This window comes from Lutra lutra, chromosome 6 (genome assembly GCF_902655055.1).
Source record: "Lutra lutra chromosome 6, mLutLut1.2, whole genome shotgun sequence".
Taxonomy (NCBI): Eukaryota; Metazoa; Chordata; class Mammalia; order Carnivora; family Mustelidae; genus Lutra; species Lutra lutra.
The window spans coordinates 89,769,326-89,795,901 of NC_062283.1; the positions used below are offsets into that span (position 1 = coordinate 89,769,326).

The 26,576-nt window shown below is 41.2% G+C and overlaps 1 protein-coding gene across 3 annotated transcripts in view; it reads right to left on the reverse strand.

Annotated features, from left to right (window-relative positions):
* The window catches only part of NHSL1 (NHS like 1), a 249,826-nt gene that overhangs the window by 112,939 nt on the left and 110,311 nt on the right, over positions 1-26,576 (reverse strand). Inside the window, exon 1 of one of the 3 annotated variants that reach the window (XM_047732106.1) lies at positions 13,985-14,269. The exons of the other annotated variants lie outside the window; for them this stretch is intronic. Within the exon in view, the coding sequence (XP_047588062.1) occupies positions 13,985-14,000 (16 nt within the window). The 5' untranslated portion in view covers positions 14,001-14,269. Of the gene's footprint in view, positions 1-13,984; positions 14,270-26,576 lie in introns of those variants that run through there. 3 annotated transcript variants of the gene reach the window in all.

Genomic DNA, 26,576 nt, shown 5'->3' on the forward strand with positions numbered 1-26,576 from the left:
CCATAAGTCTAAGACACACTCGGTGGCATGGCTTGGATCAACTATGATGCTCCAGACATCAGAGAGAGATTTCAGATCAGCCAGAAATAAAGACCCCTTACAACCGTCAGAAAGGGCATTCAATTCTAGTGTTTTCGAACTTGGTCCACTGGAAATCAAGTCTTCCCAACAGAAATGTCCCCAAAGCAAGATGTTCCCATACCCCCACCCCATTTGTTTTGTTTTGTTGGTGTAGTAGTTCTCTACCGCTGTTTTAACAAATTACCATGAATTTCGCACCTTAAAACAATACCCATTTATTACTTCACTGTTCAGTAGGCCCCAAATCCAGAAGGCTTCTGGGTTCTCTGATTAAGATTTCACCCAAATTAAGGTGTTGACTGGCTTCCTATTTGGGGGCTATGGAGGAATATCTGCTTTCAAGCTCATTCAGGTGGTTGGGAAAATTCAGTGCCTTCTCAAGGGTTTCCTAGTGGTTCCCTTCATCTTTAAGCCAGCAACACACTGAATATCCTTCCTTCCCAGGCTTAGAACCTCCCTGAATTCACATTTGCCAGCAGGGGGGAGAAAGCTCAGCTCTTAAAGGCTCCTATGATGACATTAGACCTACCTGGATAATCCAGGCTAATCTCCCTCACTGAGTAGTAACCTTCGCTCTAGCTGCAAAATCCTGTTTTGCCGTGTACAACATATTGACAGGCATGGTACCAGGGGATGAAAGTCCTGGGGGCCAAAATTTTGCCCATCAGAGTTGGCAGGGTGGAGTTTTCCACTATTTGGATTCCTTCAAGGCCAGAAGACTCAGACCATTTCACCTTGATAATCAGTTATGATCAATCATTAACTGGTTATCTGTGCTTTTCTTGAGTGAGTTAATATTTCTAGTTTGTACCACCATCCCAGGTAATGAACACTATGTCCCTCGTTCTGAATACCTAGCTCTGGTTGACAACCTCCATGTCATTTACCCTTATAGGATACTGTGCTGCTGTATCCCAAACATGATTTTCCCTGGTAAAATCCAAATTATTTTAGGATTTCTTGGCATAGTTACTTCTCCTTCCAAGGCAAATAATCTTAATTGAAACTTTTTGTGCATTTCAACACCTCAGAAATTATCCACAGGGAACAGCTAGAATGAAGCACAGTATCCCAGCTGTGAAACAATTTATAACTTTATACATGGGTTAGGGTAAGGTTTTCTACTTTGTTTCTAATACCAAGCCAGCTGATACACCAGAATTTTCCCTCATATTTTTAAAAATGTTCAAGTACTAACGAATTAATTCAACCACCCAACCTAGATGCGATTCTTGGCATCAAGGACAATGAAGAACGCGTTCTCTGCCTTACTGCCCAGCACAAAGAAAACTGCTGGATGACAACGTGGCAGGCGGCCTAGAGAAGTTAAGACCAGCTTGGGAATGTTAGTGTGGAGGATTTCTACACGAGCTAACATCTGAGTGCAGTCCTGTCAGTCCAATCTGAATGTTAGGGTGATGCACCGCAGGAGAAACAGAAATTCCTTCTAAGCAGAGGGTCCTGGCACATGCAGAGAAAGAGGAACAAGGGTGGTGAATTATAGAAGGGGGAGCCGCTAGTGGGAACTGAAGCTGAAGAAAATCGGGAGGCATTCTTTCATGAAGGGCTTGTCTATATCATGGTAAGGAAGTTGACTTTACTCTAAAAACAATGATATGGTGAGGGGACTGAGGTTTACCAGAGGAGAAAACACATTCTGGAGAGAGTCTGAGTACTTCTCAAGAGCAAGTAGATTAAAATCGGGGCATTAGGAGACTGATAAACCAGAAAAAGAACAAAATACTACTCGTCACCACACTATGGCAGGGCTAGCCCAGGAGACAGAGAGGACAGAGCACATTCAAGAAGAACTGACAGGAAGTGTAGACGGGGAGAGGAGGAGACAGAGGACTGCCGGTTTCCCACTACATTCCAGGCACCTCATCTCATTTGATTCCCAAAGAATCACCCCCACCAAGCAGACAGCGCAGTCACTTCTAGTTATTAGATGGCGGAAATGGCTCTGAGAGCTTGCGTGGCCTCCTCAGAGTCAGTAAATAATAGACTCAGGATCAGAAACTCTGATTCCTAGGTTAAGACTCTTTCTGCTATACATGCAGAAATTTACTCACAGTTAAAACATCAAGGTACACCTAGGTGGCTCAGTTGGTTAAGCCGCTGCATTGGACTCGGGTCATGATCCCAGAATCCTGGGATCGAGTCCCACATCGGGCTCCTTGCTCAGCAGGGAGCCTGCTTCTCCCTCTGCCTCTGCCTGCTACTCTGTCTGCCTGTGCTCGCTCGCTCGCTCTCTCTCTCTCTGACAAATAAATAAATAAAATCTTAAAAAAAAATCGAGAAGACTTCAGGCTCACAATCCTGAATGGGCATTTTAGTAAGATCTCAATTGGTCATTAAAATGATTGGTCATCTTCATTTTTTTGAGGTGAAAAGACAACCTCTAGGTCAAAGTTCTTATAACGTTTAATAACCATCACAGTGATAAAGGGAAAGAATAAAGTCCTGAATGCAGCTAAGCACTCAATCACTCAACAGATATTAATAGAGCACCTCTAGGTGTACTCTGACATAAGGTCCTGAATAATAACCAGCTTGTCCTCATGGCACCTATTACAAACAGAAGAACAAAGTGACCACATTGTACGCATATTTACAGAGAAAATGGGGAACAAAGGTTATAATGGAAATAGAATGAACTGCATACAGGGGAACCCTACAAAATCATCCAGCAGATCTGAAAATTTAGAACAAGGGATGAGAAGACCAAAGGAAGTATAATTCCAATGGAAGTATTTAAACATGTTAAATTAAAACAACAACAACAAAAAAAACCTCACATATTTAAATGATCTGCTAAGACAAAATAATCTACTTCTAAAGAAAATTTTACCACTCTTCTTTTTTTGTCCATGTTCAACTGCCCATTCACCAGACTATGCATTGGAGTGGTGGTGGTGGTGGTGGTGGTGGTGTGTGTGTGTGTGTTTAAATCTAAGAGAGAAAAAAGTGCTTGGATCAGGGTGCATTTCTCCTTGGTGAGTAAGTCCTCAATTTCTTAGTCAAGAGAACTGTAAGCCCTTCAGAATGGGGCTTAGGAAGAAACAAGAGGGCACTGGCCATCTCCCTGGGTGACCTGCCACTTCAAAGACCAAGAAAACACCTGAGAAATGTTCCTCCCTCCCTACCCTCCCCATCACCACAATGTTTGAGTTTCTAGAAATACATTACCTTTCTCCTTTATACCAGCTTCCCACTCTTATAAGCCATTTATGATTGAAATCATTCCATTAGATTTTTCAATCCGGTTGTTACAGAAAATAAGACTCTGAAAGTTAAAAATCTTTCTTGCTCTACTTATTGCCTACCTATTATCAGCTGAATGTAGAAAAATCCACTTTTATATTTTAAGCTATCCTCAAAAAAAGCCCATTTATTTTCAGGGAGAGTGATGTCTGAAGTCTGTTTCACTTAAACTGGGTTGCATATTATATTTCATGCCTTTAATCCACAAATATCAGTTGGAATTCCTTCATGGTCAAGTTAATGCACTAGGGTCCCAAGGAACTTAGAATCTAGTAGAGAAGCCAAAGCACCAATCACTACCACACACAAAAAGTAGTACATGTCCCAAAGAATATGCAAATCACACTCAATGAGGGGGTCAGAACCTACCCTCCATTTTAATAATGCTATGAAAGAAAAAGTTGTGGTATTATAAAAGAGTAAAATATCTTGCACTTACCATGAAAAGACTTTTGCTATTCCTTATAACACACAAAGCTCAGCAAAACAAATACATGCATAAGAATAAAAACTGAGGGGCGCCTGGGTGGCTCAATTGGTTAAAGCCTCTGCCTTCGGCTCAGGTCATGATCCCAGGGTCGTGGGATCGAGCCCCACATCGGGCTTTCTGTCCGGAGGGAGCCTGCTTTCTCCTCTTTCTCTCTGCCTGCCTCTCTGCCTACTTGTGATCTCTCTCAAATAAATAAAATCTTAAAAAAAAAAAGAATAAAAACTGAGCTGCTTATTAGACATCTAAGTGAGCTTTCTAATTTGGATAGGCTCCCTATCAAAAAAGCCATAGGGATCAATTTTCCAAAATCCCAACCAAAATTCTTATCAAAGCTATTTAGTAAAAAGTAAAGGTATATCTTGGTAGCCACATTAAAGCCACAGGTTGCTACCTTTATTGCTAAAATGAAATCAGGTAGCACGATCTTCATTCCCATTGCAGAGAAGACAAAGGAATCCCATTAAAGATCACACCTTCTGTGAGCATCAGACAAGAACATGACTGACCTTCTTCCTTTTCCACCAGACTAGAGGATTTGACAGAGCTACAAATCCCGTAGCTCAGGCACCAAACCCATCTTCTCTTTGGCTTAGGTTTGGCCCATGACTGACACCCCCCAAAATACAGAGAAATTGCCAAGACTCGAGCTTTTACTTCACGTGAAAGGTACTTGTGAGCAAAGGAGTGGAACCATCACTTTTGTTTTTAAGGGTTCACTCGGGCCACTGGGTTGAAACAGTCTGTAAAGGGAAACTAAGGTGGGACTCAGGCAAGGAGGGGGCAGTGGTGGTCTGGGAGGCAATCGGATTGTGGAAAAGATTCTAAAAATTGAGTCAATGGGATTTTCTGACACACTGAGTGGGGTATGAAAGAAAAAGGGGACATATAGGACTTCCAGGTTTTGGGTGTAAGCAACTGGAAAGATGCATTTGTCCCCCAGCTGAAATGAGGAACAGATATGGGGGCAAGTGTGAGGGGGACCAGGAGTCTGATGTATTCATGACGTCTACTAGAAATCTAGTTGGAAATGTGGAGTGGGCAGATGGATATTCATATTTGAAGTTTGGAAATAAAATTGGGGTGCTACCAGCATATTACAAATACTCGGTTCCCTTACTAGAAAATCACAAACGACTCTTGATACTGGCTAGAGAATTACCTCACGGTAACAATTCTCGCTGGGTGTGAGGGAAGCAGTACTCTGGCAGAGAGAAGACTGTTCTCTTCATTTCTCTACACTGAATACATCTGTATAGTCTGACCTCATTGCTGCTACGGGGAAATATCAAGGAAGAGACAGAGAAAGGTAGCTGCTTTTCGTGCACAGAACACAGAGGTCACTTTCCAATGTTAAAAGGAGGGAATGGGGAAATTAAAGCAGAGAAAATCTAGTCAAACACAATCCCAAATAGTAGTCTGGGAGAACCCTTTAGTATGTCACATGCCAAAGGCATCTCATCTATTTCAGGGGATCCTGTTTTCCTCACGGCTCTCAGACACTTTATCTCCTGCAGATAACATGCCAACAATGGATCCATTCAGCAATTTCATAAAGGTGAGTAAGGGGCAGGGAGCAAGTAACAGAAACTCATTTCCAACCAAATTTGCTATCAGTAGCCAAAAAGCACATTTGCCATGCTAACATTAACTTTCTGTGGGAAGCAGAAAGGACACTGGACATTTAAAAGTTTTAGATGTTCTCAGTAGGGAACTGAAAAGAAGCCGTCCTTATAGATGTAATCTGGTAAACCTATATCAAAAAGTGATGGAAAGGGGCGCCTGGGTGGCTCAGTGGGTTGAAGCCTCTGCCTTCGGCTCAGGTCATGATCCCCGAGTCCTGGGATCGGGCCCCACATCAGGCCCTCTGCTCAACAGGGAGCCTGCTTCCCTTCCTCTCTCTCTGCCTGGCTCTCTGCCTACTTGTGATCTCTGTCTGTCCAATAAATAAATAAAATCTTTAAAAAAAAAAAAAGTGATGATAAGTATCAAACTAATGTTTTATATTCAAGACAAGATTAAAGCCATCAAAAATGTACCCATCTGTTTTCAGTACTTTTGGTGTTTAAGGCCTGCATTTTTGGAGGGATGGATACACAATGTCATCTTTCCAGTACGCTATTTGTTTTAGACTTCCATTATAATTTACTGACAATTCAGTTGGACAACATTTACACTTACTAGCCTATTCTATCTGAGACGAAAAGTGGGCTTCCGTTACTGAGAACCTAGGAATATGGTGAGATGAGAAATAACCCAGCAATAAGGAGACTTCATTACCAATTGCTCATGCAGCAGTCAGCCTAAAATAAGAACACTGCTCCCCACGTAAAGATCCATCCATCCATTCTGCTCATATAATTATGGAGAGATTGTGTGAAAACAAAACAACTTTATAAAAGGCATCATGAGTCGTCCAAATCTTGCTCCAATTTTTTAGCAAGTATTTGCTCTTCCAGGAAACATTTCCACTGGTGTTGAAGCAGTCAGAATCAAGTTGGTATCAGGATACCCTCCGCTGGCTTCCACGGCTTTCAAAATCCTTGCCTTGCTATCATGCGCGTTTGCCAGTAAATGTGACTTTTAATACTTTGTATCATCTAGGTGTATTTATATGACTGTGCCTACCAAAAACTTTACAAAGATTGGTGTAAATATGCTGTGATACCAATCCGAAAGGATAGCATTCTCCCTGGATAGCTACACCATATTCACATATGAAGGTACAAATTAGTCCTTACTTTCACAAGCCCAAGGAAGGTATAATCAGTAACTTTATAAAGCACTCAGGTCAGATTTAAATAGCATTACTACATATTTGTGAAGAAATGCCCACCATCTCATATGTTATTACTTAATCCTCAGTATTTTATCAGGTAGTTGTATTCTAACAGCGAAGGAGATTTTACTCAAGCTTGTATTGTTAAGAGACAGAGTTGGGATTTACTGAATCTTTACTAACCTGTTAGCTACTCTTGTTATTTGTGTCATAACTGGCAGGAAACCTCTTTAAAAAGTCTCTAACTTTGCTTTTTTTTCTCAAAGTCCACCTTGGGGAAAGAGGAATTGCCAAAAGGGCTTACAAGTGGACAGGAAAGCAGCTGGAGGCCTTGGGTGCTGAAGAAACCCAGCGGCATCAGAGACGGAGACTCTCCTGGAGACAGAGGAGGGCGTGCGCCTGACATATGGTCAGTGCCCATCAATATCTGACGAATAAACTTTTCTTTTTTAAGTAGGCTCCACACCCAGCATGCAGCCCAGCTCAGGGCTTGAACTCAGGACCCTGAGATCAAGATCCGAGCTGAGATCAAGACTTGGACGCTTAACCAACTGAGCCTCCCAGGTGCCCCTGAGGAATAAACTCTTACACCTAAGAGTTTATTTTGGCCCGATAAGATGAACTGCAGAGGTATTTCAGAGTATCAGCAGATTTTGGATGAATTTAGATGTACAAATTAGCCACCTGGGAAGACTACTGGCCTTTTTATTTTTTGCATAAAGCTGGGTATTCTGTTTAGCAACACTCTTCCAGGAAAAATGAAGGGACCAGAGCTTTCTTTGTCCTCTGACCAACAGGAAAGAGTCTGGATACAGCAAAAACTCAATCTGCAGGAGATGGCTGGGATGGAGCAATGGAGTACCAGCGGGAGTGAAGGCCTCCACCTGCTTTATTTTTCTTCTGCCCTGCCATATTCGTCTCATCTCCAGGCATTTTCTAAAACCCCCTCTGCATTTGCTAAGGAACTTTGCTGTTTGAAAGAGAAAAACCACTGCTCTTAACTTCTGGTGTCAGTCAGTTTCCCCAGCCAACGTTCTGCCACCTCTAGAATCTCCCAGACTCCCGCCTCTCTCCTGAGCATGGCCTGAACAATGGGGCCACCCTCTGCCTCCCCTTCCTGAAAACACCCTCAGAAGCCTCCATCCAGCCTCTCCTCCCTCCCACTCCTACTGTGAACAGTGGCTCACTTGGGAGAGCAGAGGCATTTGTCACAACCTCCAGTCCAAAGTTTCAGGAGCAGTGAAGCTTGCACCGTTTTGAAAGAAAGATCACAGATACCTTCTTGCGGTCACAGAAGCAGAGATTCTCTCTTTGTTTTCAAATGCTGTCTTGTAAAATTTCTCAAGAACAAACAGCCATAATCTGACCTTTGAAAACCACTCTGCACTTAAATAGAAGTTCACTTACATTATACTTCACACAGTTCCTAGAGTTCACCTTATGTTATTTATATCTTTTTGTTATAACAAGACATTCCAAAGAAAAAGTGGTCATGAACGCTCATATTTCTCTTACCGTGCACCCCCCCAACACACACACAAATTCAGCCCAAGTTCAAGTCAGCATAGCTTTTTGTCTCAAAGGCTCTCAGTATCAGCCACATTTTGATAGTAACAACAATAAAAAACCTAAACCTAAGCTAATAAAACCTGCTAAGTGTTATGTCATCAGCATACGGAGGATGAACAGTGTGTAGTTGTACTGCCTGTCAAGTTAAGACCTCCTCATCTCAAATTCAATTGCTATGTATGATTTTATAAAATAATTGACACTTTTCAACTTAAGAATATCCACCTTCCCACCCAATGTCCCCCAATAAAAAATCTTGACAAGCTGCTTAATCACACAAAAGCTATTAATTTGCTTAAAGACCCTTAGGTTGTTTTCAAGCAGTGTTTCCTTCTGAGATTTAAAATGGGAAAATACGTACCCCTCCATACCTTTGTGCCTGCTGGATGGTGGTGACATGGTGTCCCGAGTGGTAAATTGCCTTCATCGCACTGATCCATTTGCCTTCGTCTATTAACTATCACCTTTACTAACGCGTGTGCAGACTACTGATCACACCTCCGTAACTAGGAGTTCAATCCAGCTTAAGCATGATACAGCTCCCCCAACGAAGAGGGTAAGGGGGGGGTAAGGAAAAGAAACTAGAAAAGACAGAGGGGAAAAGAGGAGACAAGAACAGGTAAAAATGGAACAGGAGATATTAAAATGGAGAACTTAACTGAAACCTTTGCCAGTGCTTTCAGTAATTCGAGTCATTTGATTCAGTTCCACCAAATTACCCAGAGCACTACTATCTTCACACAGAGCATGCTCCAGAAATGAGCAGACCCCCAGCTCCGTGAGCTTCAGGCAGCAAAGCTCTGCTAACTGCCTTTTCATTCCTTAAGGATAGCATCTCCTAGTTTATACTGTATTATCTATTCAGCATGGTGAGCTGGCTTCTCCTTCCATTAACATATTTAAAAACAAGACTTTAACTGCAGGAAGAAGAAAGAACCAGAAAGCATGATAGACTTTTCAAGGGAAAGACAAAGGAAGTAAAGGGCCAGCTTTGTTTGGTTTATTAAATTTCAAGGGCTTTGCCCGCCAGTTTGAAAAATGCATGATATCACCAGTGCGTTTATTAAAAGCGCTACTTTAAATTGCAGATTGAGCAAATGTGAATTCCCCTTGGTAGCTGCAGGTTATTGACTAACAATTATACGCAATTTTTAAATGAAAGGAGGAGGGAAAATAGAGAAACTTGAAGGGCTGCAGTTCTAAAAGCTGCTGTTAATTTAAGTAAAACTCAAAATCTAAATGTATGCATAGTAAAATGTCCAGATTCACAAAGATGCGACATTTTCAAGATCGCTTTGCATTTTGGTTATTAAAGTCTTTAAAAGTGATGCTCTGAATCAAACGGCAAATAGCATAAACTTTGCTCAATGCTTCCTTGACAGTTTAACACTGATTTAAGAAGGGGGTGGGGAACCTTCCAGAGCAAATGGTTACTTGCTAGCTAACTTGAAAAATACACTTGTTTCAGCACAGAAATAACAAATCTGTTTCTGATTCCAGACATTATTTTCCAAATGCTGCCAAGAAAAGAATCTAAGGAATTCTTTTACATGCACAACATACACGAGACAACTGGAAAGCAGTCTGTGATCCGTTCCAGGATGCACAAGGAGGGAGAAAGCTGAGTTTCTAGTATAAACGGCCCTCGTGGGAGCAGAAGCACATGCCTGAGATAGTTCATAGCTGTAATCTCCAACATAACTCTTTGCTATTATTAGACAACCTAAAGGCTTTCCTAAGTTTGTAACTCGTGAAGCAGAAAAGAATAAAGACAGGACCCTACCATGCTGAGCACGCAGGCAGCTGGGATACACCCACCCCAGAGAATTTACCACTTTTCCAATCCATGAAACTGGATTTCTAGATCTCCAATGGCAGTAAGAGCTGAGAAAGGGAAAGAATCTAGTCCAACACACCAAAGCCAGGTTTAAATCTCTGGGGAGAATGCTGACTGGGTAAAACCCAATACTAAATTCAGAAACTAAAGGTCCATGATGCTCATAAAACACACTGAAATTATTCTTGGACCACAAAAGGATAGGTGTATGATTCCTTCCCACATTAAGAATGACATTTTTAAAATAATACTTTATTCTCTAAACTCAACTATGTACATAAATTGTTTTACAATTTTTAAAATTATGTTGCAAATATGACAAAATTACATCAAAAGTACATAATTTAGCATGCATCACTTGTGCTATATTAATAAGAAGACTAAGGACAAAATCCACTTTGGAGAGAAGGGGGATAATAGAGGAGAATTCTGAAAGACTGAGTCATCCAACTGACTGAGCTATCTAATGCAACTGTTTAAATTTTGGCTCACACTGAGATGACTGCAGTGAATCAAGTTCAATTTTGTCTTTTGTTTTTTCCCTTTCTCAGCAGGCTAAGATTTCATAAGGAAAACTGGATCACTTATAGGAAAGAAAAGGGCAACATTTTCATTAGGGCTACTGACCCTAGTATATGCTTCACCCTTTTCCCTGCACATACAAACCTGTCTTAAGCTTGCACCAAGCTTCAAGTGCAGCATCCAAGGACAGTCATTCTTATAGTGCTGTGCCCACCTCTTATAAGGCTACCTTCAATCAGTGTGATTTTACACATGTTCTGCTCTAATGGGTTGAATAGTGTCCCTGGAAACCCACATCCACCAGGAACCTCAGAATGTGGCCTTATTTGGAAAGAGAGTCCTTGCAAATGAAATCATTAAAGATGAGGTCATATACTACATTAGGGTGGGTCTGACATCCAATGACACTTGTCCTTATATAAAAATTATAGAGATATCCCAGGAAAAAGGCCACGTGAAAACAGGGCCTGAGATGCTACCACCAGCCAAGAGATACCCGAGGCCACCAGAAACTAGAAGAAGGGAAGACCCTTTGTAAGAGATTTCGGAGGGGACGTGACCCTGCCACACCTTGATTTTGGATTCTAGTTTCTAGATTATGAGAAAAGAGATTTCTGTTTTAAGCCACTTGCCTACTGGTAATTTGTTACAGAAGCTCTAGGAAACAAATCCAGATTTGTCTCCTAACCAGTGCCAGTTGGCCAATGCTTTGCTACCCGTCTGCAACCAGAGTACTCCAGGCAACAAATTAAATGCTTAAGGACTCGTATGGCTGTTTGATACAATAGTGACATCACATAAGACATAATGTTGTTTTATAAAATATATGTCTGTGATGGGTTGGAAAGTAAAAGGGAAAAAACAGTCTTCACAGTTAGAGATGCACTGCAAAGATAATTAATATTTACAAAGATGAAGGTGGAGGGCTGTAATTAAGAAATTTGCATTCTGAATCGTCTCAGAGAAACTTATGTTCCACTCAGTATCAGTGGCAAAAATATTTTTTTTCTAATATTTTGAATGGTGTAATCCACAAATGGTTTACAATATATGCATGGTCATTAACTGTTAATCACATTATTTGATTAGCTGGAAACTCATTTCCGAGACCACAGTGCATCACTGATTACACAATGAAGGAACAACACACCAGAGATTTGTTAACCACAGGGCCCTTGGCAGAACCTAAGAGAACGTCTTCTGAGAGACTGGGAGCCGAGACATTGTTCATACAAAATGAACTTGGGTGGACTGAATGGATCTGAGCTACTTCAATGGCAGTAACAGAGAGCGACTACAACTGTGAGTTTTAAGAGCAGACAGCAATGACAAAGATGACATCTCTCTTCCAAGAAGGCACTTTTTCTAGTATCCTACCTACCAAAAGCTGAATAGACATGACTTTAGAAATAAACAGTCTAATTGGAGAAGAGGAAACCCTACAATAATGTGGGAGACCATCTGATGGGAATGTTTTCTCTCAACAATTAAAAAAAAAATACACGGGAACATGATTTACCCAAACGAAGGGCAATCGTGTTTTCCTTTAACATCCGTGCTAATCATAACCACAGATTCAAGAGCCCTTAGAACCTCAGATGGCCATAGAAATAGGCCAATTAATGAAAGCCCCTGAAAAAGTCTCCAATAGAGGGAAACACAAACACAGTAGGAAACAGAAAGTGTCCGCAAGTAGCCTTTCATATTCCTGTGTTCAGGCTCAGTCACCATTACTTTCTCATGAGTTTGCCTCACAGGAAGCATGGAAGGGCGACCTAAAAATCATTATTGTAAATCAAAAGGATATTAATCACAGGAAGAGAGCCAAATGTCAACTGTTTGTCCTGGCTGCTGGCAGATCAGAAAGTGGGCTTTAAAGGGGACTGTGGATTCCTGATTTGAACACACACTTCAGCACAAAAGTACTCGCTTGTCATCACGTGCCATTCACTTGACTTTCTAAAATTTCCCAAGTTACCAAGGAAACTAAGAGTTCATGAAGTTGATAGATTCTTTAATAAAATGAAATTGCTGTTATGGGAATGGGTGGAGACAAATATGTTGAAGCTGCAGAAGTCATATCCTGCAACAACTCCACACCTGCATTCAATTAAAAATCCTAAACCTTAAGATGTCATTAGATCATAATGATTTCAACTACACTGTGGAAATTACACTAGGTTAGCCTACAGCCTCCTCCCATAATACTGAATTCTGGCTCCTCCTAGTTATGTTTATTTTGAGCAAACAATTTTTTAACAAACAGTACTATGAGAGCCCATAAGCCATTTCATCTAAAATTATTTTTCAGAACTATTCAAATTCATTTCAGTCTTAAACAGAGCTCTTTAGAAATCCACTGCAACTAGGAACTCTCTAGTGCAAGAGCTAATTGAATTCTTAGGGAGGGAAGAATGTGATGTTCTTGTTTGTTTTTACCCCCTTGATTTCATCAAATTTATACCAACCATAGAAACAAATACACCAAACTAAAGTTTTATATTAAAGACAGTGGTGGGTTTTAAGGTGTCAAGTTAGAGTTAAATCTGTAAACATGGAAACTAAAAAATCCATGTCTAGAACTCATTAGTGGGCTTTGTGGACAAAGAGAAATCAGCAAAGCAAGACAGACAGGACCTCTTCATTTCCAAAAATTGAAAAGCTGTCAAGAATTTCCCATCAACAGAATAACATACGCTGAAATATATGAAAAAAATAGTCTACTCCGGTTCCAAGAGAATTCATTTTAACTCTTCCATTCCAACAATCTCACAGGCCCACACATTCTCAAATGTCTAAATTAATTACATTAAGATAAGAGCTGGAACAAAAATAGAGTTTGAAGAAAAAATAATTGCCTAAAAAGAGGAAACACTGCCTAACTAATCAGGGAGTCTCTATATATACTCATATGTTCTCCATCTTACAGTACTTAGTAAGCACTATCATCCATCCGTAGCTAGAACAAGAAGTATGTTGTACAACAAAATTAATTTCGTTCCTGAATTCACATATTAAAGCTTCAAGCAATAGAATAGCTTTCCCCTTCCCATTCACTCTGATCCTTTACAGGAGCAACTTACCCCATAAAAGCTTCTCTGGTAGAACTCATGCTACAACTGTACACCATTCCTACTTGCATTAAGTTTCCTTAATTCTAAACTTGTAACTACTTTTGTCAATAAGAAAATGCATACAAAACACATCCAAACAGAGAAATATCCTTTCTGTCTAAAAGAAAATTCCACCTCCCCAGCAGGAGGTCTTTCTTCCTGTTGGCAACAACAACGAAAAAGAACAATGACTTTTTTCACTTTCATACTTGCAAACTCCCCCAAACTTTGCTTTTAATAGTGCTAGGTGAGCACTGAGTTAGACTCTGATGCTAGATGATCGTTTTCTTAACTAAAACCTCACCACCCGAATGGACCCAAAACCCCCTCACCTTTCAGGCAGAACATTCTGAAGCAGTGCCATGGGGGGCTGGTGCTCTACGGTCCCATGGAGCTTGCAGTGCTAGGCACAGCTGTCCCCCAGCCCACCTCCCCACATTCACTGCCAGAGAGCGGGGCAGTCAGCCAGCAACTGCGATTACAGTAAGCCACTGCCCAATCCCTGGCTTTCTGGGCTGAGCTGCCGACACCTCCCTATCTCTCATACGCTGTTTCACACCATGGAATCAGCCAGGATCATCTTGAAAAGTGAGGGGCGCCGGGGCTGAGCAGTCACTGTTCGCTCAGTCCAGTGCAGACCCACGTCAGGGCAAGCCCATTTGTTTGTCTTATCAGCATTTTCCATTGCACCAGATGCAGGACCTCACGTGATCGACAGCACAAAAAGGAAATCACTTGATTCGGTTTAACTCTTTGCTATTAATTATGACTCCTATTCTTTGACCTCATTTTTCCTTTGTTACTCATACCCTTAACTTTTTTTTTTCTTCCTGGTGTAGAACAATTCATATACTGGGACATAATTAGCACTAAACATCACGGTATGAAACTCTGCACACAGCTGTCGGAGTCGAGATAAACGGGTAGGTCTCTGTGAAGCACTCAACAGTGTCGAACAAAGAGTAAGCACTGTGGACGTGTTGACTGTCATCATGACTACCACCATTGCTAGTAATAAACTGGAGTGTTAGGATTCCAATCCGAAACGTGTTACACTTCCACGGCATTGCCCTTCCTCAGAGGAAACAAAGATCAGTCCATTTCAGTCGGCATTGGAGGCTGTAAATTTCTCCCTCTGCGGCAGCCACAGTCAGATTGCTAATTTCTCCTCCATCCAAGAGTTAAATTCACTCTGCCGAGTTCACGATTACTGCAAACTTCTCAGCATGGGTTAAAAAGCCATCGAAGGAACTTCACTGCCTATCTAAAGAGAAAACGGTCTACGAATGTGGCCTCGGGAGCACCCTGCTTGAAAGCACTGTCTGAACTGTGAGTGCCCTCGAGATGCTCGGAGACTCTCGAGCCCCCTGGCCATCGGAAGTCCCCATTGTTTGTGAAGCCCGTTACTGTGTGCAGGTCTTCCTCTTGACTCCACGGGATGCAGGAAACTGACTCACAGAAACAATCTGTCTGTCTGTGTCCTGGGGTGCTCGCTGCAGCCCTTGTGACACGGGGTAGATGCTCTGTGTCTTTTGGCTTTTAACATACCGCTCAGCATACCCTCATTTGGTTTCCACTCGTCATCTTCCAGTATTTCCAGCAGTGCCCAGTTCATAAGTTCCCTACCATGAGGAAGTCATGGTACTAGTTGCTATGAACACAAAAAAATATTAAGAGGTTCCTAGCCAGAAGCTGCTGGGGTAGAAAAACCTGAATGTGGAATGAAAACCAGTGATATTAACCCTTAGAACAGAACGGTTCTCATCTGATAAAAGGGTTCAGAGATGAGGTGATTTGGACAGCTAACCAGCAGTGAGCTGAATCAAGATCAAAATCAAGCACCTGACCTAGCCTTTTCCATCTCACTACGTGACCCTCCCCACAGATGGGCAGAGTCACTCCTTGTCCTTTCCCGTTTGGGGGGTGGGGGGTATCTCCTGTGCAATTTACGAATTGTCAAGGTATTCCTGAAAGTATTCCTCTGGGTTGGATTTGGATTTTTAAGTTGCACAGAGAGAGAGAGAGAGAGAGAGAGAGAATTAAGACTTCTGAACACAGGTCAGTACACAGAGTTTGGGGGGCTTACATGCTTCTACCAGCACTCTGAATACTCACAGTCCAACCTTTCCATATAGAGGTGACTGTATATGCTAGAAAGAATACTGAACCAAAAAACAAAGTGAACCTGATTGCAGCCACTTCCATACCATTATCCCGCTGGTCTCTACAGCAATTTCCTGAGCTGCCAACAAGCTCACTAAATGTGGGAACTAAGTTAGCTCTAAGAGTCAAGCCTCTGGAGGGAGCATGGCCCTGTGGACATCTTGATTTCGGACTTCTGCCCTCCCGAATTGTGAGAGAAGAGATTTCTGTCGTTTTAACCCACCCATTTGTTGTCATTACAGCAGCCCTAGGAAACGAATACATGTAGAAAGGTAAGCATTCTGGGAAGAAGGGAACAAATTTTTTTTTTTTCTTTTTAAACTAACTTCAATTTATAATTACATGGGCCTAAAGCCATACTTTATCCATGTTACTGTGGCTGAATTTTTACTGAAAAAGAAAAAAAAATCTTCCTATAATACTTTTAAATAGCATGAATACCATCTTCTATTAAATTAGTGAAATTATAGGTATCACCCACCTGAAAAGGTCACAGCACTAAACTCAAGCCATGGAAATGGAATATGCTTTTATTAATATTAAACATGAAATTATGTCGAGATATTTTTAAAAATCCCTTACTTGTACCATCAAACAACTGTGAATATATTTGAGAAATAAAACCTGAAAAGGCACACTGTTCAATCTAGGGGGAAAAAAATAAGAACTACCCAGGAAGATGATTATTATCTGTCACCACCAATGAGAGCTGCTGAGAAGCCCGCCTAAGCGGGGCAGGCCTGGGACAATGTATGCTTGCCGAACCCACCGCCCTCTGGACTGGACACAGGTGCCTTTGCCAGCCATGACCTTAGAGCACAACCACTTCTCTCCCTTGGAGGATTACAACATCCAGCGTCATGTTAAAGTTTAACATTATTATCTCTGCCAGAGGGAGTGGTAACCAACCAAACAGCCAAAAATTTTTAGACCCTTACATCTTCCAAACTACTCCAGTGCTATGAAATTTGTTGCTTTAAAAAAAAAAAAAATGCTGTTGTTTCAATAAAATAGTGAGAATATGAGTCAATTAGGAATTAATTTAGATGATACATTGAATGAGTGAATCAAAGTTTTACTTTGTTCCTGGCAAAACACAAGGAACACTTACACAAGAAAAACAGGCAAACCAGGTTTTCTTTCTATGTACCCTGATCCTGGCTCTTACCAAAAAAGTCAGACAAAGATGAAAAAATCCTTCTCTACACCCATTCCAGAGTTTGTTTCACACGAACTAGAGGAGGATTCCACCAGGTAAGGCCTGTCTTCATACCCCCATCTCTAGGCATGCATCTCAGCACTCTACAAGTCAGAGGGGATTAAAGACCTATTCCCAAATGCCATGTTCCATTTTCCCCTATACTACAAGAGACTGAAGATGCTGAAACCTTCTGATACTTTTAAGGTTAGAAGGACCAGAGAGGAAGCCCCCTGGTAGCCAAGGCTGAGCAGCCACATCTGGACATGTCTGGAAAGGTTGAGTCATTCCCCGCTCCCTCACTGTCCTACAACACTGCAGTTTCTACCAACATTCAAGTTTTTCCATATATTTATTACTACCACAGGCCCAAGAGAAAGAAGAAAAAATATGATAGCATCAAAACTTTAAGTTGGCTAATTTTATGTTTTCCCTGGCTAGCTCTCCCACTTCAGTGCCCCAATCTGGTCCCTTCTGTAGCAGGGTTAGTTCATCCTATGAAAATCCGGACACGGGTCTTTGATCTAGACACTTCTTCTTCCTATCATCATCAGACTCTGTCTCCTGCTGGATTCTTCTGCACTGTGGAGGCAGGGATGACCTACTTGATCTCAGGGCGACCATTCTTGAAGGAGGCGTTGGAACCCCCGCTCTCTATAGAGACGGGTTGCTCCGTGTTGGACCTGAATCCGCTATGGAGTCGAGGAGAACGGCAAACCCTTCACTAGGGTTCCTTGGTGCCTTCTGGCCTCAGGAACTTCACATAGGTCACGATATTTCCTCCAGGAATCACGGGAGTTCTGCTCTCACTGGACATTTTAAAATACGCTTTCCTGAGCCAGTTGTTAGGGTTATTTCTTTTTTTCTTTTTCTTCACGGCTAACTCTGGACTTCACGACATCACAGCCAAGGAGGCAGCCCTCGTTTGGCTCTCTACTGTGAAATCCATCTCTCATCTCATTCATGCCACCCTCACTCTCCTAAGAGCCAAATGACTTGATTTTCTTTTTGTTAAGGACTCTTGGGTCCCTCTGGTTCTTTTTTACCCCAGAGAATGTAATAACAAGTTTCCCGGCTGACCTGAGCTCTTAGCATAGATGATCTTGGAGCCTTTCCTGATCTCTCTTAGCTGTGCAGATTTGCCCGGACTCCACTGCCATCCACTGGGCTCCCTTCTCTAAGTCCACCCAGTGCCTCAGAAACACAGTATGCCTTGTGAGGGACAGCAGCCGGAAGACGCTTTACTGTGCAACCTTGCTCCATCTATCCTGCTGGATGAGCTTCCAAAGGTTCTACCTGTGGCTGAGATGTTTCTCCAAGCTATAACACTCCTTGCTTCCTTTACAGTAGTTTACTTTTTCTTTCTAAATCTGATTCCTTATTCTGTTTTCATACATACCTACTACACCTCTCCAAAAGAGCTCCAAGTGCTCTATTCTCTCCTTTAAGAAAATAACCAATAATAATAATAATGATAAAGATAATGGTGATGATATTTTCACTTATGCAAAAAACACAAGGTAGAATAAACCCCAAATTCCTCAACTAGCAATAAAAGCCTGTCTGACACTTGGACTCAGCTCTTTTCCCCAGAATTTTTTTGGCCGTTTCCCCCTTCAGCCCTGTCAGCAGGCTTTGTGCCATATTCTGTATGGCTTCATACCTCTACTGTCTTTGATCAGACAATCATTTCCTTCATCCGAAATGCAGCACCCACCCCCACTGCCTGTTTCTATTTCTCTTAAGCCTGTGGACCTTGCTCCTCTCAATCAATCTCTCCTTGCACAAGTCACCGCAGCACTGTTTCTACGCAGTGATCAGAGTGTCTCAGTTCTGCCCACCTACAAGGAGAAGTCCTCAACGTAGGACTCATTCTCACTTAACCTCCAATGCCCCGCAGGATACCTGAAACAGAACAGACGGTCAATGTTTGTAGCATAAACCACAATTATTATCACGTCAATATCTCGTCCAAAAGCAAAATAGTGGAAAGTGTATAAAAACTGGGCAAGATATATTTCCAACAGTATAATGATTGCTATGAGACATCATAAAAATATTTAACATAGTCCTTAAAATTAAATACATATTTTCCCTACATATAATTATACTGAAACTCCTTATTAATAGTTATGACCATTAACAGTCAAACTGATGGTAGAATTTTTATAAATCATTATTTCTTTTTTTAAAAATGATTTTATTTATTTATTTATTTATTTATTTGAGAGAGAGAGAGCACAAGCAAGGGGGAGAGGCAGAAGGAGAACAAGGCTGAGCAAGGAGCCAGACATGGAACTTGATCCCAGGACCCTAGGATCATGACCTGAGCTGAAGGCAAACACTTAACCAACTGAGCCACCCAGGTGTCCCTAAATCATCATTTCTTTAACAGCCTATCACAATATACACAAATATCAAATCATTATGTTGTATTATAATATTATATGTAAATTATGTCTCAATAAAAAAAAAACCATAAAAAATGGCTAGTAGTCTAAAGAGGCCTCATTTTCAAACCCACAAACACAAATACCATTCTCTCTGAAGACAAGTTCTCCAACAAACTCAGAAAGCATTTTTCCTATTCTCATTCAGCCTAATTAAATGTTTGAAGGATCACGGAAGTGGAAAAGAAAAAAAAATTGTTTTTAAAATATCTGTACAAGAATGTTGAAGTCAGTGTGTTCAGCTGGGAGGGAGGATACCAAAAAATATCATAATAATGACCCCAAATACCCTTTCCTAGTAGAATTATAATGAAACATAGGAGGAAAAAGAAAAAAACCTAGAGTCTAAATGTCATTTCCTTAAAAGCTTTGCCATTGTCAATATGCCTAATATGTGCCTATTTGGAGAGTTTAAGTTTAAAGCATATAAAAATAACCTCATATCCTTTCATGTTGTATATTTTACCAGTGTGTAACTCTGGAAATAAGCATCAGTGGCAACCCTTCAAAAACAACAACAACAAACAAGCTTACCTAAAATGAAGAGGTCATTTATATCATTTTTCCCCTAAACACCTGAGTAATCTAAGGAAGTTAAAACAATAACCAATCTTCAGCCTCAGAAACAGGTGCAACTCTTCCGCCCACAAAATTACCCTCCTCAATCATTCTAAAGAGAAGTCAGTCTACAAAGAAGAACTACTCAAGATCATGTACCAGCCAACCAAGAGGAACCCAAGTTCTGTCACAGTTTACTTGTTAACAAAGCATAAACCCATAACCAGAGAGTAACTGGACTGTTACTATCTTTAATCATCAAGGGAAAAGATACAAGGAAGATGTACCAAGTTCAAATGCCCAGGCTCCTGATAATTTCTGCCCGGGGAACTGAATATTTACTCTAATATTTAAGTTACTTAAGACATATAAATTTGAAACCACTTTATTTTATAGCCAACTATGTGTTGGAAAAGCTCGAAGTTGTATAAAGAACTAGAGGAGGGGCGCCTGGGTGGCTCAGTGGGTTAAAGCCTCTGCCTTCGGCTCAGGTCATGATCCAGGGTCCTGGGATCGAGCCCCACATCGGGCTCTCTGCTCAGCGGGGAGCCTGCTTCCTCCTCTCTCTCTGCCTGCCTCTGCCGACCTGTGATCTCTCTCTGTCAAATAAATAAATAAAATCTTTAAAAAAAAAAAAAAGAACTAGAGGATTTCCATCAAAAAGATAGTTTACTTCTGAAATCCCATTCTCCAACTTGTGACCCACTTAAACTGTGGTGACAAGGTTTAAAGGAAGGAGCTAATCATTTCCCGTTCAAGTGCCAAGTCTTTGGAGCGGCCAGGCAGCTTGAAACTCCAGGAATAGCCAGTTATTTCAGGACCCATAGGATTTACAACAATAATGGTCGGAGGAAACCACACCATTTAGGTTCCCTCCGTCTTTTTCCCTGTCCTTAGGAGTATAAAAATAAGCAAGAAAATTATTCTTCAAATTGGCAGACCAATTTGAGGGTGGCGTCTTGCCACAGTGCATGATAATCACAGAGTTACAAGATCCACAGAGAACAGAGCAAGCCACAGAAACAGACACGATCTTTTCTGATCCTCCTCTTTGATCATGCTAAATAGATCTAAGCCTTTCCCTTTTTTATTTTTGTTTTACCTCTTCCTCTTTTCCTCCTTCCTCCTTCACTCCCTCCCCACTCATCTTTCTCTCTGTCTCTCACCCTCCCCCTTCTCTGGGTGACATCAGTAATGGTAAGTCCTGCTAAAAGTCACCTATAATTCTGTCGATGCAGTGGCTGGCATTTACTTTGTGTTCTAGCTTTATTGAATGCATCTCTGCAAATGAATGACAGTTTATTAATAACAGTAAAATCTATAGCTCCTCCAGAGAAAAAGGTTATATGCCAAAAATAGAATACTACATTTAAAATTTTAAAATGCACTTATTTTGAAGCAGATGCGCTTCTGACAGCTCTATTAAGTCATCTGACTGTCTCTGAGGACCTCAGTTCATACAAAAGAAAGGCATCAGCCCAGGGCCCTTGGGGTTTTCTGTTTGTTTTTTGGGGGTGTGTGTGCATGTGTGTTGGGGGAAGGGGAGCAGTTTAGTTTGAGATTTTTTTTCCTTCAATTTGAAAGCTAAATGAATTTTTACTTTTGTAAGGGAATAAAAGTGACACCAGAGAGCCTATTCTCAAGGCTGATGTTGTCCCCCTCCTGCCTTTGCCATCATTAGTAAGCTGCCTATCTTCCACTTGAGAAAACTTTCTGCGTGCTACAGAGTGAATGAAAAGCTTCCAAACCCGCCCTGTAAGGTCAGCAAAGGAATCTGTCGCTTGACCTTCACAGAGCCATCAGGAATGTCAAAACGAAAGGAATGTAAAGGAACAAAATCTCAAAACCACTGAAGAGAGGAGAAAGGCAAGGGAGGACACAGCCTAATTGGGCCACAGTCTGCTGTAAGGTCTGCGGCAAGCCTCCTGGATCCTTGCTTATCTGTCCCACAAGGAAGCGGACAGGCCTCTCCGAGGTTCCTCCCAGCCCTAAGAGATTTGTCTTATTTTGTCAAGGTAACCGCTTGGATCCCCTCAGAGACTATATACAAATCCTTACTAAAATACTCTTAAATGACACTAAGAGGGGAAAATACATAGTCACTACTTCTAAATAATTGCTAAAGTTGAGTTTTCGCATTAGGTATACACCTAAAACTTTATTATTTGGGATTTCACTTTTATCTAAAAGGAAAGACATCTTTACAATGATTATCTCTGAGACCTTATAACCAAAACATATAATAACTATATTGGATATCAAAAACTTCTGTTCTGACATCAGGAGTGAGCATCTTTTATTCATTCTCTAATATTTGGAGAATGAAAGAAAGGATAACGGTGCTCTTTGAAATTGTTACTTTTTTCTGAGCCTCATTTCTTGAGTCATAGGAAAAAAAATTTTTTTTTACTCTACTTTCAACTTATTCAAATCGCATCCCAATATTTTTGGAGCTGTCCTATGTATAAATCTAGGTATTCACTGAGATACTGCTATGGGCCTAGGATGCAATATGGGGATTACAGCATTTCAAACAGGCTATTAAAAGCCCCTGTTATTTCTGAGTATTGGGATATTAGTAGTTTATTAAGAAATTCACAGGAAAGGGCGCCTGGGTGGCTCAGTGGGTTAAGCCGCTGCCTTCGGCTCAGGTCATGATCTCAGGGTCCTGGGATCGAGTCCCGCATCGGGCTCTCTGCTCAGCAGGGAGCCTGCTCCCTCCTCTCTCTCCGCCTGCCTCTCTCTCTACTTGTGATCTCTCTCTGTCAAATAAATAAATAAAATCTTTAAAAAAAAAAAAAAAAAGAAAAGAAATTCACAGGAAAGACAGAGTCCAACAGCTTTTTCAGTCACAAATGTTATATAACTCCCATTTATGTTAGTGAGGATCAAATGCCATTTACAGTGTTTGCCTAAAAATATTCAGTGGAGAACTGATTTCAGTTATAGAAATATGGTCTCATTGTCACCATTTTTTTTCTTTTTTTTACTTTTTGAAGCAGATGACAAGAAGACACAAAATTAAATGCTTGGGGAAGCAAATATTTGGGGAAGCAACCATACAAAAAACAAGAAAATATATGTGGTATCCAAGTATTAGCTGGGATGAAGAGAGGAGAGGGAGATGAGAGCAAGAACATAACACATTATTAGGGAAAATGGTTAATGGTGAAACCCAGCTTAAAAGCACTTGCTTATTGGGTCAAGGCAGTAATCCTACTTGAAAACTCAGAGTGATTTTATAGAAGTGTTTAAAAATCTAACATTTACAAAAAGAACTGAGATGCCCAAATATAGTCACAATTTCATAATATTAATGCGAACATGTGCTTTATTCAACTGTACCAAGAAGAAAAGCCAACAGAAGATAAACATGTAAAAAACGTATTTACATATTACAGTCCCATCCTACTTATCAAGAGATCACTTTTCCAACAAACTCAACCAACTCAAAATACAGCCAAGAAGGAAGAAGCCAAAATGGTCTCTGACCAGAGAGCATCACTCACAGGATTATGGCTCAGGATCTCATTATCATCTTTTGACCGATACTATCGCAATCAACCAGACTGCCCAGACCCTCCACACCAGGTAACCAATTAGAAATACCAAATCAGAGAGCGGCAAGGACAAGAGGCGGCCATAACTACCTGGACAAAGAGAGCTGACAGCAGTACAGCAGAAGCGGCAGAGGCAACAGGCAGCGGAGACCCACTTCATGCCAAAGCAAAGATCCTGACAAATTTCAGCAACCTCCAGGGCATCACCAGGTTCTCACAGGTTCCGTGACTACTCATGGTGACACCAAAGCATCAGAACAAGGTTCGACTGTGCTGACGACGGGCAGAGATACTGCACGGTGTCATGGAAAGAGTGTGGGGTCTAGGTCACAAGAAGTGGATTCAACAATCACAGAAAGACAATTATCATATGGTTTCACTTATTTGTGGAACATAAGGGATAGCATGGAGGACATTAGGAGAAAGAAGGGAAACATGAAGGAGGGAAAATCCAAGGGGGAGACGAACCATGAGAGACTATGAACTCTGGGAAACAAACTGACGGTTTTAGAGGGGGGCAGGAGGGATGGGTAACCCCACTGATGGGCATTAAGGAGGGCACGGATTGCAGGAGCACTGGGTGTTACACGCAAAGAGTGAATCACGGAACACTACATCAAAAACTAATGATATACTCTATGGTGATTAACATAACATTAAAAAAAAAAAAAAAAACCCCAGGGGCGCCTGGGTGGCTCAGTGGGTTGAACCTCTGCCTTCAGCTCGGGTCGTGATCTCAGGGTCCTGGGACTGAGCCCCGCATTGGGCTCTCTGCTCGGCGGGGAGTTTGCTAGGGGCGCCTAGGTGGCTCACTGGGTTAAAGCCTCTGCCTTCGGCTAAGTCATGATCTCAGAGTCCTGGGATCGAGCCCCGAATTGGGCTCTCTGCACAGCAGGGAGCCTGCTTCTTCCTCCTCTCTCTCTCTGCCTGCCTCTCTGCCTACTTGAGATCTCTGTCAAATAAATAAATAAAATCTTAAAAAACAAAACAAAACAAAGAAGTGTACTCAAATCCAATCTATACCATTACTATCTATATGGCTTCAGGTAAGTCACTTAATCTTTCAGGGACTGCTTTCCTGGCCCAAAAGGGAATAATGCCATCTGTTCTGCCCATCTCATAGGACCGTCATAACAGTGTAATAAGGCCACGCCTGTGTGAATACTGGGCAAACCATAACCTGCAAACAGACTCTATCTGCGGAGTATACCTCGAAATGATGTTCATAAGAAATTTTTAAATTGTTCTAAAATTCTGAAAGGTGAATGAGGCAAGCTTCTGTTATATGAAAATACAAACAAATAAAAGGCATGTTCCTCTAACATTTTGTATAAGCTAACATGTAGTCCATATGATCACAATTTAGAAAAGTATCTCTAACCAATTACCAGTTTTTTACAGTAACCTTATGTTTCAAAGAAAATGCAGCTTTCCCTCCAACACAGACATCAGATGTCTGACAGATAGAGGCTAGAGTCCAACGATTAGAAAGTGAAGTTAAGTAGCCTCAACTTCTCAAGTGGTTTTCCTCTAAGGGGGACAGACAGTAGGCCAGTAAGCATAATGGCAGAGAAATCTCCAGAATAAGGCAGAAATTCGTCAGACATTGCTATCCCTGCGCTTTCCCTTGGGTGGGTTAGCAGGTGTGCATAATCGGCCGAGGGCAGGCTCTTACACTGTGCTCCATCAGGCAACAAGGTTTACACCAGAAATCATTCAGTCCTGCCTAATTTTTAAGCATTTACCCTTGTTCACTGATGTGGTAGTGGGTGAGGGGTGCAGAGGTCAACCTAGAAGAGGACTTACTGCGGAGAATGCTTACAAGCTCATGATCGTAAGTCAGTTCTCGGAGAAGATGATTTCTGAGATGCACCAAAATCCTCACTGCATCTCAGTGATGCCTCAGATATGCGAGACCTTTCTACCACACTGATAGGACAGTGGACTATCCACAGAAACTCCATCACAGTGTGTGACTATTCTAAACATTGTGAAGGAGCAGCCTGGTACATAAACATATTAAGAACCTACCAAAAGAAGTGAAGTCAATGAAAGCAGCATTCTGCCTCCTGAAGGCTGTGACCTAGTAAGGGAGTCATCATTTCAGTAGGTCAGGACTGACAATTTCTGCCTAGTAACACAGAATAAAACAAAAGAAAATAGTATCACATGGAGTCATGCAATAATGAAATAGCTTCACAAAACTTTTGCTTCATTTTATATGCGTGTGTGTGAGTGTGAGTATGTGTGTTCAGTTGACCCTTGAATGACATGGGGATTAGGCGCACCAACTCCTCCCCCCACTCCCCCAATCCCACACAGTTGAAAATCTTTGTGCAACTTTTGAACTCTACAATAACTTCACTTCTAAATAGCGTACCATTGACTGGAAACCTTACCAATTACGTCAAGTCGATTGATACATATTTTGGATGTTATATGTATTATACGCTGTATTCTTACACTAAAGTAAGCTAGAGAAAAGAAAACATTATTAAGAAAAACAAAAGGAAGAGAAAATACACTTACGGTACTGTACTGTAATTTATCAGAAAAAAGTCCACATGTAAGTTCAAGGGTCAACTGTATATGCAATGTGTGGAGTATAAACCAATTTAAAGTGTCCTCATTACTCAAGACACAGGCAAAACTTTTGGAGGTCACTGACTTAAAAAGTCAAGTATAATTAAACTTTTCTGGCACTGAAAAACTCAAGACATTCACACCATAGTTCCACTCTAGAAGATTCCTTACTCCATCCCAAAGAAGCATTTGTTATAGAACAACCTAGCTCAACTTGCTTGGAAAGTAGAGGAAATATTACTAACTGGATTTTTGTTACAACCTTTATTAGTTGAATTTGACATAGAACCTTCAAGCTGATTTCTAAAGTCAGCTATGGAATTTTTCCATGGTTCCAATGACACAAGAACACAGATCAAGTGGATAAATCAACACATACCCCCGTGTGTGGGATGTAACCAAGGTCTGATGA